Source organism: Leucoraja erinacea, chromosome 27 (genome assembly GCF_028641065.1).
Source record: "Leucoraja erinacea ecotype New England chromosome 27, Leri_hhj_1, whole genome shotgun sequence".
NCBI classification, from domain to species: Eukaryota; Metazoa; Chordata; class Chondrichthyes; order Rajiformes; family Rajidae; genus Leucoraja; species Leucoraja erinaceus.
In genome coordinates, this window is record NC_073403.1 from 2,410,680 (window position 1) to 2,424,287 (window position 13,608).

General features: G+C 48.7%; 1 protein-coding gene and 1 non-coding gene across 2 annotated transcripts in view; one reads left to right on the forward strand and one right to left on the reverse strand.

Moving 5' to 3' along the window:
- Positions 1 to 5,285: 5,285 nt before the first annotated feature.
- trnac-gca (transfer RNA cysteine (anticodon GCA)) lies at positions 5,286 to 5,357 on the reverse strand. Its single transcript has one exon. It is a non-coding gene; the product is annotated as a tRNA-Cys (tRNA).
- A 2,752-nt stretch (positions 5,358 to 8,109) lies between these two features.
- The window catches only part of LOC129710019 (plexin domain-containing protein 1-like), a 224,738-nt gene continuing 219,239 nt past the window's right edge, over positions 8,110 to 13,608 (forward strand). Inside the window, exon 1 of the mRNA XM_055656707.1 lies at positions 8,110 to 8,378. Within this exon, the coding sequence (XP_055512682.1) occupies positions 8,312 to 8,378 (67 nt within the window). The 5' untranslated portion in view covers positions 8,110 to 8,311. The remainder of the gene's footprint in view (positions 8,379 to 13,608) is intronic.

Sequence of the window (13,608 nt, forward strand, 5' to 3'; positions counted from 1 at the left end):
TCCCCCGACTCCACTTTCTTTAAGAGCCCTATCTAGCTCTCTCTTGAAAGCATCCAGAGAATTGGCCTCCACTGCCCTCTGAGGCAGAGAATTCCACAGACTCACAACTCTCTGGGTGAAAAAGTGTTTCCTCGTCTCCGTTCTAAATGCCCTACCCTTTATTCTTAAACTGTGTGGCCCCTGGTTCTGGACTCCCCCAACATCGGGAACATGTTTCCTGCCTCTAGCGTGTCCAATCCCTTAATAATCTTATATGTTTCAATGAGATCCCCTCTCATCCTTCTAAATTCCAGTGAATACTAGCCCAGTCGCTCCATTCTTTCAAACATATGTGACTGTGACCACGTGGGTTTCCTCCGGGCGCTCTGGTTTCCTCCCACACTCCAAAGACGTGCAGGTTTGTACGTTAATAGGCTTCGGTAAAAATTATAAATTGTCCCTAGTTTGTGGGATGGTGCTAGTGTACGGGCTGGTCGCTGGTCGGCACAGACTCGGTGGGCCGAAGGGCCTGTTTGTGCTCTGTATCTCACAAATGGTACCAGCCCAAAGCTACACCTGTAATGCTGGATAGAGGATCTGTTCCAAAAAGTCAACACACAGTACATCCCGGAGAAACTCAGCGGGTGCAGCAGCATCTATGGAGCGAAGGAAATAGGCAACGTTTCAGGCCGAAACCCTTGAAGGAAATAGGCAACGTTTCGGGCCGAAACCCGGAAGGGTTTCGGCCCGAAACGTTGCCTATTTCCTTCGCTCCATAGATGCTGCTGCACCCGCTGAGTTTCGCCAGCATTTTTGTCTCCCTTCGATTTTCCAGCATCTGCAGTTCCTTATTAAACAAAATACAGTACATCGCTTTGAGTAGGCAGCCGGATTTGAACCATGGATCTCTTAAATCTGCAAGCGAATCCTCTACCATTGAGCTACACTTCCTAATTGGCCTGGAGTTCTGCAGTTAGAAACATAGAAATTAGGTGCAGGAGTAGAGGCCATTCGGCCCTTCGAGCCTGCACCGCCATTCAATATGATCATGGGTGATCATCCAACTCAGTATCCCGTACCTGCCTTCTCTCCATACCCCCTGATCCCTTTAGCCACAAGGGCCACATCTAACTCCCTCTTAAATATAGCCAATGAACTGTGGCCTCAACTACCTTCTGTGGCAGAGAGTTCCAGAGATTCACCACTGCCTCTCATGGGTGAGTACAATTCTCTGGATGGCTGAGTAATTCATGGGAGACGCTGGAATGGCCGACAGCGCTTGGCCAGGCAGTGATTTCTGCGGTTCCTAATCTCCTGGCCATCTGTGGGTGGATGTCTATTTTAGTTTAGGTTCGAGATGCAGCGTGGAATCTGGCACTTCCAGCGATCACTACACACTAACCCTATAGTACACACACTGGGGATCATTTACCATTACATCGAGCCAACTGATCTGCAAACCTGTACGTCTTTCGTGACCAGGGCACCTGGAGAAAACCCATGCAGGTCCATCGAATTGAAGTTACATGAAAGTCTGTGGAATTCTCTGCCTCAGAGGGCGGTGGAGGCAGGTTCTCTGGATGCTTTCAAGAGAGATCTAGATAGGGCTCTTAAAAATAGCGGATATGGGGAGAAGGCAGGAACGGGGTACTGATTGGGGATGATCAGCCATGATCACATTGAATGGCAGTGCTGGCTCGAAGGGCCAAATGGCCTACTCCTGCACGTAATGTCTAGTGTCCATTGGTCCATTGAAAGCATTTAGGGAGAGATGGGGGTGGGAGGTGTGGGGGGGGGGGGGGGGGGGGGGGGGGGGGGGGGGGGGGGTGGGGTCGAGAGACGACGCTGTTCTCTATCCAGGAATATCACCCGTAAGATTCTCTGTTCCTTTCAACATCAGACAACTCAAGCCAAGGCAATTACAGAAGTAAGCGAGTCTCTTCTATTCTGCCCAAATCATTGAACAATTATAATGCGGAGATAGATAGATTCTTGGTTTGTACGGGTGTCAGGGGTTACGGGGAGAAGGCAGGAGAATGGGCTTGAGACAGATCAGCCATGGTCGAACGGTGGAGTAGACTCAATGGGCCAAATGACGTAATTCGGCTCCTATGACTTATGAACCTGTAGTTTTCATTCCTTTCACCCCTGCACCCATGAAACGTCACCTATCCATGTTTTGCAGGGGGGTGCTACCTGACCCGCCGAGTTACTCCAGCACTTTGTATCTTTTCATGGTGGAGCAGCATCTGCAGTTCCGGGTTTCTACTCTTTGGTCCACCAACCTTAGATTGAGGTTTATTCTCGTCACGTACACTAAGGTACACAGAAAGGTTTAGTTTTGCACGCTATCCAGTATAATCTGATAATGCTGTACCTAAATACAATCATAGAAACATAGAAAATAGGTGCAGGAGTAGGCCATTCGGCCCTTCGAGCCTGCACCGCCATTCAATATGATCATGGCTGATCATCCAACTCTGTATCCCGTACCTGCCTTCTCTCCATACCCCCTGATCCCCTTAGCCACAAGGGCCACATCTAACTCCCTCTTAAATATAGCCAATGAACTGGCCTCAACTACCCTCTGTGGCAGAGAGTTCCAGAGATTCACCACTCTCTGTGTGAAAAAAGTTCTTCTCATCTCGGTTTTAAAGGATTTCCCCCTTATCCTTAAGCCGTGACCCCTTGCCCTGGACTTCCTCAACATCGGGAACAAACTTCCTGCATCTAGCCTGTCCAACCCCTTAAGAATTTTGTAAGTTTCTATAAGATCCCCTCTCAATCTCCTAAATTCTAGAGAGTATAAACCAAGTCTATCCAGTCTTTCTTCATAAGACAGTCCTGACATCCCAGGAATCAGTCTGGTGAACCTTCTCTGCACTCCCTCTATGGCAATAATGTCCTTCCTCAGATTTGGAGACCAATCAAGCTAAACTCAGGTACATTCAGTAAAGCAAGAGAGAGAACTGTTCTGCGATATGTAACGTGATGTGTTCTCAATTTTACAAGATTGGATGAAAGATCTTCAATCTATTTCTCCCAGGTGCTGCTTGTGTAACGGGTATAGCTTGGACCCAATAGCAGCACAGAATCAGGCAGGTATAATTAGTAATGAACCTTATTACGATACTGTAACACAGAGTAGTAACACAGGAATGGGTACATCTGTAACCACCGAGTAGTACACAGGATGGGTACACCGTACTCACACAGAGGCTCAGGATTGAGCGAGGGTTCCGAAGAGGGGCGGGCAGGAGACGTAGTCGGGGTAGCGGAAGGTCCGGTAACCAGGAGATCCAACACACGATGCAAACAGACCAGCGAGGGACAGACGAAAGGAGAGTCGAAGCCAGGCAGGAAGTCGAGGAGCCGTTGCAGGGATACACCAAACAGCCCAGGAGAGAGGCAGACAGAAACCAGGAGGTACGGGACGAAGGCCGTGGTCGGGGACAGAAGGCTGAGGTGATATCCGGGAAGACGACAGGACGGAATGGTCAGGGGCAGGCAGGTTCAAATCCGTGTAGGTAGTCGGGAAAACGCTGGAGAGTCTTGCATGAACGCTGAGAACAATCTGGCACTGTGTGAATGGTGAGGAGAGTCTATATACCGGGTTAATTGGTGATCAGAGGCAACTGAGTGCAACAGGTGAGGAGAGTTGGGGCTGATGAGAGGGGAGTGGCAGGTGAGGAGAAGGAGGGACTGGTGGAAAAGTATCGGGAGGTGAAGTGGATGAGAATGAGGAGAGGCCAGACTGTGACAGCTTGACCTGCTATTTACAGCACTTTCTATTTTTCATTTTAGATATCTCGAGTCTGTGTTTTTTTTGTTATATCTTTACCAAGTTGTATTTCCTCCCCTTGGAAAAATACTTTTACCCCCGGACAAAATGACAAGTCCATCATCGGCTCTGACCTCCCCACCATCGAAGGGATGTATCGCAGTCGCTGCCTCAAAAAGGCAGCCAGCATCATCAAAGACCCACACCATCCTGGCCACACACTCATCTCTCTGCTGCCATCGGGCAGAAGGTACAGGAGCCTGAAATCTGTTACATCCAGGTTCAGGAATAGCTGCTTCCCCACAGCCAACAGGCTAGTAAACTCGGCAACAAACAGACTCTGAACTGTAACAGCCTATTGCACTCTATCTGTTTATTTATGTGTATATTGAACTGAACTGTACTGTATTAATGCTCACAATACTGTGTTGTGCTGCAGCAAGCAAGAATGTCGTTGTCCTATCTGGGACACATGGCAATAAATTCTCTTGACGTGACTCTTGAAGATGCTCTGAAGCAAAATTAACACTGAAGTAATTCAGCTGCCTTACAGCACCCAACCCAAAACGTCACCCATTCATGTTCTCCAGAGTTGCTGCCTGACCTGCTGAGTTACTCCAGCACTCTGTGTCTATCTTTGCCAGAGGCAGGTAGTATAACAACATTTAAAAGATATTTGGACGGGTTTGGAAGGATATGGGCCAAATGCAGGCAGGTGGAACTAGTGTAGATGGGGCATGTTGGTTGGTGTTGGCAAGTTGTGCCGAAGCTGTATGTCTCTAAGCGATTCCTCCAACCTGATCTCCCGGTGGCTCAGCACTTCAACTCCCCCTCCCATTCCGAATCCGACCTTTCTGTCCCTGGGCCTCCTCCATGGCCAGAGTGAGTCCCACCGTAAATTGGAGGAGCAGCACCTCATATTTCGCATGGGTAGCTTACACCCCAGCGGTATGAACATTGACTTCTCCAATTTCAGGTAGTCCCTGCTTTCTCCCTCTTTCCCCTCCCCTTCCCAGCTCTCCCACAGCCCACTGTCTCCGCCTCTTCCTTTCTTCTTCCCGCCCCCACCCCCCCCCCCCCACATCAGTCTGAAGAAGGGTCTCGACCCCAAACGTCACCTATTCCTTCGCTCCATAGACGCTGCCTCACCCGCTGAGTTTCTCCAGCATTTTTTATCTACCTCCAAATCTATTAGTGAGTTTGGAATAATTTCTTCAACGTGAGAACATAAAATAGAATTTGAAATGTTTGGCTTCCCGCAGATGCAGCCTGACCTGCTGAGTGTTTCCTGCACCTTCCACTTTCATTGCAGATTTTCATCAAATGCAGTTTTTTTGATCATGCTCACATTAGTGAATTGTTTTAAAGGAACAGCATGGAAACTGGCCCTTCGGCCCACTGAATCCATGCCATCCACACTAGTTCTATGTCATCCCACTTTTGCACCCACTCCTGGCACAGGGAAAACGTGCAAACTCTGCACAAACAGTACCCGAGGCCAGGATCGAACCCTAAAATATTGATGAGGGGGCACCCAGATTTGAACTGGGGACCTCTTGATCTGCAGTCAAATGCTCTACCACTGAGCTATACCCCCCTGTGCTGATAGAGGGGATAACATATTCTCTAGGCATTTGTTATGGAAAGAGAAAGCCATTCAGCCCTCCAGTACTATCCTGCTGGACTATATCTATAGCCCATCAGCGACTGCACTTCCTGAAGAAACTCAAACAGGCATCACTCCACACCAACATCCTCAGGACTTTCTACAGGGATACGGTGGAGTCTGTACTCACGTACTGCATGAACATGTGGTACTCCAACTCCAACTGCTCGGACAGGAAGGCTCTGCAGAGGGTAGTGAGGGGAGCAGAGAGGATCATTGGCGTCTCCCTACCCTCGGTACAAGAACTGTTCCAGAGCCGCTGTCTGAAAAAAAGCTGTGAGAATAGCTAAGGACAAACTGCACCCTCTCCACACACACACCTGGATCTCCTGCCATCAGGCAAGAGATATCGAAGCATCAAAGCCCGGACTACCAGACTGCTAAACAGCTTCCTGCCACAGGCTGTGAGGCTGCTAAACAGTCACTCTGTACTCACAGTCACCTGATTCTGCGGCTTTGCACTGACATGTTAATAACTCTGGCACTGGCCACTCAAATCAGCTGCCCTGGACATTTTAATGGCTGTTTTTACTGTATTTTAATGTTGCTGTGTGACCTGCTTTTAACTATTTATACCGTTTCATCAGGGACTGGATTATTTTTACTGTTATTATGTGTGAAATGTTTAAGTTTCATGTGCGATGCTCCGGTATTCCCTGGGGAAACGTCTTCTCATTTTACACTGTACAACTGTTGCTTTGCAAGATGACAATAAAGGTTGATTTGATTTGATTTGATTTGATCTGATCTTCATCTCAACCTCATTCTAGATTGGAGATTTCTTTAGCCAGTGGGTGGTGAATCTGTGGAACTCGTGGCCACGGATTGAGGTGGAGGAGAAAATGTCATTGGGGGGTTTTTTCCAGTGGAGATTGATAGGTTGTTGATTAACTTACAAAATTCTTAAGGGGTTGGACAGGCTAGATGCAGGAAGATTGCTCCCGATGTTGGGGAAGTCCAGGACAAGGGGTCACAGCCTAAGGATAAGGGGGAAATCCTTTAAAACCGAGATGAGAAGAACTTTTTTCACACAGAGAGTGGTGAATCTCTGGAACTCTCTGCCACAGAGGGTAGTCGAGGCCACAGTTCATTGGCTATATTTAAGAGGGAGTTAGATGTGGCCCTTGTGGCTAAGGGGATCAGAGGGTATGGAGAGAAGGCAGGTACGGGATACTGAGTTGGATGATCAGCCATGATCATATTGAATGGCGGTGCAGGCTCGAAGGGCCGAATGGCCTACTCCTGCACCTATGTTTCTATGTTTCTAGTAAGGGCGGCAAAGGTTACGGGGAGAAGGCAGGAGCATGGGGTTGAGAGGGAAAAATAGATGGTTGTATCATCCACTCCCTACACACGTGGGGGGACATTTGCAGAGGGCCAATTGACCAACAAACCCGCATGTATTTGGGATGTGGGAGGAACGCGCAGGGTTGCAGGGAGAACGTGCAAACTCCACATGGACAGCAGCCGAGGTCAGGCTGGTTTGGCGGGGAGATGGTTGAGGATAGGGAGGGAGGGAGGGAGGGGGGGGGGGGGGGGGTTCCTGTGTGATATTCTCGGTCCAACTTTGCTGGAAGAAGGGTCTCGACCCGAAACATCACCCGTTCCTTCTCTCCAGAGATGCTGCCTGTCCCGCTGAGTTACTCCAGCATTTTGTGTTCGCCTTCGGTTGTAACCAGAATCTGCTGTTGTTTGTGTGGGAAGGAACTGCAGCTGATGGTTTTAAATCGAAGGTAGATACAAAAAGCTGGAGTAACTCAGCGGGACAGGCAGCGCCTCTCTGGAGAGAAGGAATGGGTGATGTTTCGGGTCGAGACCCTTCTACAGTTGCCCCCAACACAAGCCACAGAATATCCTGACTTGGAATTGAAATATATCGCAGTTCCTTTGTGGTTGCCGGGAATAAATCCTGCAGTTTCCCATCAAACAACTCACGGGGGTGAAGACAGAAGACCTTCTTTTTCGCAGAATTCTCCAGCTTTTCGTGGCTATTTGTGCTGTATTGTGAGTGTCACCGTGTGTGTGGCGGTCTCTCTGGGAACAACGAAACCGATGCGAGAGAGGAGAGGAGAGAAAGAGAGAGGGAGATAGAGGGAGATAGAGAGAGGGAGCGAGAGGGAGAGAGGAGAGAGAGGGAGAGAGGGAGAGAGGGAGAGAGAGAGGGAGAGAGGTTTTATAGAGAGAGAGATAGATAGAGAGAGAGATAGAGAGAGAGAGAGAGAGAGAGAGAGAGAGAGACAGAGAGAGAGATAGAGGGAGAGAGAGGGAGAGAGAGGGAGAGAGAGGAGAGAGAGAGAGAGAGAGAGAGAGAGAGAGAGAGGGAGGGGGGGAGAGAGAGAGGAGAGAGAGAGAGGAGGAGGGAGAGAGAGAGAGGGGGGAGAGAAGAGAAAGAGAGAGAGGAGGAGGGAGAGAGAGAGAGAGAGAGAGACAGAGAGTGAGAGAGGTCGAGGGAGAGAGAGGGGGAGGTGGAGAGAGGGACGGAGAGACAGATAGATAGACAGATAGATAGATAGATAGATAGATAGATAGATAGATAGATAGATAGATAGATAGATAGATAGAGAGGAGGGGTAGAGAGAGAGAGAGGGGGGGAGGGAGAGAGAGGGAGAGGGAGGGATAGAGAGTGGGAGAGACAGATAGAGGGAGAGAGGGAGAGGGAAAGGGAGAGGGAGAGGGGGGGAGAACGGGGAGAACTCAGTGGGGAGACATCCAGCACCAGTCCAAAACAAAAGCAAAAGTCTCGCAAGAAATCCCTGCCATCCGCTTGTGATGAGAGTGTAAGCGGAAATCTTACAAGGCAGGAGGATTAGAGGGAAGATCAGTTTGTTCAGCACCAGCTTCAAGGGGGTTGCTGTCAAAACAGTCCCCGCCGCGCCGCGGACAACATGGGACTTTGGACACTGTTCCTGCTGCCGCTCGCTGCTGTGGCCGAGCAACACCTGGAACGGACAGGTAAGGAGATAGATACACGGGGACTCACCCACCCACCCACCTTGACATTCACTCTGTGTATTACTGAACGGCATGTCCTCACCAATTGTAATATGTGTTTATATATATATATATATATATATATATATATATATATGTATGTGTATATATGTGTGTGTGTGTGTGTATATATACAGTATGTATGTGTGTGTGTTTGTATATATATATACAGTATGTGTGTATATATATAAATATATATGTGTGTGTGTTTGTGTACATATATACAGTATGTGTGTATATATATATATATATATATATATATATATATATATATATACTATATATATATGCATGTGTGTATATATATACAGTATGTGTGTATATATATGTGGGAGGGATATATATATATATATATATATATACGCGCAGGGATATATATATATATATATATACACACACACATTGTAAGTGTGTATATTTATGCTTAAAATACCTTGAATGTCTATATATACATGCACATACATCGTATTTGTATACACATACATTTGTATATTTATACACACACACACGTTGTATATGTATGTATATATATATATTGTATATGCGTGTGTATATACACAGAAAGGTATAGAAATACATCTATATCTGTAGAGACAGACAGATGCTGGTTTACCCCGTGTTTTGGTACCACATGCTGGAGTAACTCAGTGGGTCAGGCAGCATACCCACATACACACACAGACATACAGGCACACACACACAGGAGCACACACACACCCCACACACACCGGCACACACACACAGGCGCACACACACACACACACATGCACACACACACAGACAGGCACACACACAGACATGCACACACACACACACACACACACACACACATATACAGAGGAGGTATCTCGCCTTTCAAAGCACGGAGATGTGTTTAGAGAATGTGCCGCCCGCACGGTTTGTGAGGAGGGGTTAATGAAGGGGTTAATTTATTTTGCAAAAGATGCTGCTTTAAGGGTCTCGCTTACATCCACACCACCTCGCCTCGCGGGTGAATATTGAATATTCCCCCCCCCACCCCCCCCGCCTGCGTCTCGGCTCAGGAGGCAATCGCCTCCTCCCAACTTGTACTCGCCGGCCCGAACAAGGTTCGCGACCCCGAAACGCCGCCTGTTCATGTCCCCCCGACAGACGCTGCCTGACCCCGCCGACTTCCTCCAGCACGTTGTGTGTGTTTCTCTCTAGTAATCCCGGCACCTGCAGTTCCCCTGTGGAAACCTCTGGAGACTTTGCGCCCCACCCAAGGTTTCCGTGCGGTTCCCGGAGGTTGCAGCTGGTTGCCGGAGGTTGCAGATAGTGGAAGCAGGTAGGGATACGGACAAAAAGCTCCGGGAACCGCACGGAAACATTGGGTGGGGCGCAAAGTCTCCAGAGGTTTCCGTTCAGGTTTCCCAAGTGGGACAGGGGCATTACTGCACCCCGACCTCAACACGGCTCGGAACCTGGTTCAAAGCGAAGATAGACACAGCTGAGGTGTCGGTGGGGTGGGTGGGGGTGGGGGTGGGGGGGGGAGCGAGACGAGACACTTCTTCAACCTCCTGTGCTTTCAAACTTGGCAACATCTTCCAGTCTGAAGTCGGGTGCCCAGCATTAGAAACATAGAAATTAGGTGCAGGAGTAGGCCATTCGGCCCTTCGAGCCTGCACCGCCATTCAATATGACCCCAGCATGTTGTGTCTATCTGCGGGGGAAAAAAAGTTACTGCTGGTGTTAAAGAAGGAACTGCAGATGCTGGAGAATCGAAGGTAGACACAAAAATGCTGGAGAAACTCAGCGGGTGCAGCAGCATCTATGGAGCGAAGGAAATAGGCAACGTTTCGGGCCGAAACCCTTGGGTTTCGGCCCGAAACGTTGCCTATTTCCGAAGGTTTCGGCCCAAAACGTTGCCTATTTCCGAATGTTGCCTATTTCCTTCGCTCCATAGAAGCTGCTGCCAGCACCCGCTGAGTTTCTCCAGCATTTTTGTGTCTACCTACTGTTGGTGTTAGATGTTTAAGAATCTCTGGAACTCTCTGCCACAGAGGGTAGTTGAGGCCAGTTCATTGGCTATATTTAAGAGGGAGTTAGATGTGGCCCTTGTGGCTAAGGGGATCAGAGGGTATGGAGAGAAGGCAGGTACGGGATACTGAGTTGGATGATCAGCCATGATCATATTGAATGGCGGTGCAGGCTCGAAGGGGCCGAATGGCCTACTCCTGCACCTAATTTCTATGTTTCTATGTTTCTAAAGACCTACAAACCCGCATGTATTTGGGATGTGGGAGGAACGCGCAGGGTTGCAGGGAGAACGTGCAAACTCCACATGGACAGCATCCGAGGTTAGATTTGGTTTGGTTTGGCGGGGAGATGTTTGAGGATAGGGAGGGGAGGGGGTTATTCTGGTGTGATATTCTCAGTCCCACTTTACTGGAAGAAGGGTCTCGACCCGAAACGTCACCCGTTCCTTCTCTCCAGAGACGCTGCCTGTCCCGCTGAGTTACTCCAGCATTTTGTGTCCGCCTTCGGTTGTAACCAAAATCTGCGGTTGTTTGTGTGGGAAGGAACTGCAGCTGATGGTTTTAAATCGAAGATAGACACAAAATGCTGGACAAAACTCAGCGGGACAGCGGAGAGAAGGGATAGGCGGCGGCGTTTCTGGTCGAGACCCTTCTTCAGACCAAATATCATAGATCCGCTCTGTGATCTTTGCTTTGCTTGGATGGGGGAGAAAGGAAGAGGCGGAGACAGTAGGCGGGTGGGAAGGAGGAACAGTTCATACCGCTGCTGGGGGTATGTTCATAACATACTGGGGGGTGTTAGATGGGTCAGCTACAGAGGGCAGTTTCTGGGTTAAATTGGCCTGTTGTTTGTTTTAGTTTAGTTTAGAGGCACATTTACCAAACCAATGACTGTGGGACCGAAGATCTCGGAGAAACCCCACGCAGGTCACGGGGAGAACGTGCAAACTCCGTACAGACAGCACCCGTAGTCAGGATCGAACCCGGGTCTCCGGCGCTGTGAGGCTGCAACTCTACCGCTGCGCCACCGTGCCGCACTGCTTAAGAACAATTTCGTCTGTGTGTGTGTGTGTGTTGTGTATCTGTGTGTGTGTGTCTGTGTGTGTATCTGTGTGTGTGTGTATCTCTCTGTGTGTGTGTATCTGTGTGTGTATCTGTGTGTATCTGTGTGTGTGTGTGTGTGTGTGTGTGTGTGTGTGTATCTGTGTGTGTGTGTGTGTGTGTGTATCTGTGTGTGTGTATCTGTGTGTGTGTGTGTATCTGTGTGTGTGTGTGTGTGTGTGTATCTCTCTGTTTGTGTGTATCTGTGTGTGTGTGTATCTCTGTGTGTGTCTCTGTGTGGCTCTCTCTGTGTACTATTTAGGTCTGCTTGGGTAACTTGTATTCCAGTTTCACTCTCCCCTGAGCCCAGTCTGAAGAAGGGTCTCGACCCGAAACGTCACCCATTCCTTCTCTCCAGAGATGCTGCCTGTCCCGCTGAGTTACTCCAGCATTTTGTGTCCATCTCGGGTTTGTAGGTTGTGGTCTGAAGAAGGGTTTCGGCCCGAAACGTTGCCTATTTCCTCCGCTCCATGCAAAGAGTTGAACAATCTCCACTATAGGAAATAGGCAACGTTTCGGGCCGAAACCCTTCCGGGTTTCGGCCCGAAACGTTGCCTATTTCCTTCGCTCCATAGATGCTGCTGCACCCGCTGAGTTTCTCCAGCACTTTTGTGTACCTTCGGGTTTGTAGGTTAATTGGCTTGGTATTAAATGTAAATTATTGTGTGTGTGTGTGTGTGTGTGTGTGTGTGTGTGTGTGTGTGTGGTCTCCGTGCGCGTATCTCTAAACTCAAGATTTTGAGAGAGAGACGCACACAAAAAGCTGGAGTAACTCAACATCTTTGGAGAACAGGTGAACGACAGCAAAATCCTTCTGCCTTCCACGACCATGCAGCTTACATTTCTGCTGCACCTTCCAGGTCATTCAATGTACTTTTATAGTGTTGTCGCTGTTGCGATGGGGCCGGTTTGGACGCACCTGCAAACATTCATTTGATAATGATCTGATAATCAACTTTTAATCGTTGACTGATGAAGATTGCCCCCGGGGACATGCTCACGGGAAAGTACTTCAACACAAAAAAGTTTGGGGCTGAGAGGTGATCAACAGAACTAGATGCTGGGACCTTGCTTGGTGAGACCACACCTGGAGTATTGCGTACGGTTTTGGTCTCCTAATCTGAGGAACGACGTTCTTGCCATAGAGGGAGCACAGAGAAGGTTCACCAGACTGATTCCTGGGATGGCAGGACTTTCATATGAAGAAAGACTGGATAGACTTGGCTTGTACTCGCTGGAATTTAGAAGATTGAGGGGGGAATCTTATAGAAACGTATAAGATTCTTAAGGTGTTGGACAGGCTAGATGCAGTAAGATTGTTCCCAATGTTGGGGAAGTCCAGGACAAGGGGTCACATTTTAAGGATAAGGGGGAAGTATTTTAGGACCGAGATGAGATTTTGTTTTTAACCACAGAGAGTGGTGAATCTGTGGAATTATCTGCCACAGAAAGTAGTTGAGACCAGTTCATTGGCTATATGTAAGAGGGAGTTAGATGTGGCCCTTGTGGCTAAAGGGAATCAGAAGGTATGGAGAGAAGGCAGGTACGGGATACTGAGTTGGATGATCAGCCATGATCATATTGAATGGCGGTGCAGGCTTGAAGGGCCGAATGGCCTCTACTCCTGCACCTATTGTCTATGTTTCTATGTTTTTAACTGGAATAACGGGAAAGGCAGCATCTCTGGAGGACGTGGAGAGGCAATGTTTTGGGTCGGGCCCTTACCTTCGTTTGATTCTAGTCGGGGTGAGGGAAACTGGGAAAATGAAGTGGAGATGGGATCAGCCTGGCAATTGATCGTTTGATAGCGGTCAGAAGAAATAACAGAATTAGGCCATTCAGCCCATCGAGTCTACTCTGGCTACTACAAACATGGCTGATCTATCTCTCCCTCCTAACCCCATTCTCCTGCCTTCTCCCCATAACCTCTGACACCCAGACTAATCAAGAAAGTGAGGGGGTGGGGCTGTGGTGGGATGAGATGGACATAATATGCTGGGGTTAGGCAGCATCTCTCTCTCTCGAGAAAAAAACATAGGTGACGTCCTGGGTTGGGACCCTTCTTCAGACAACTGGAGGAGATTGATAGTCTG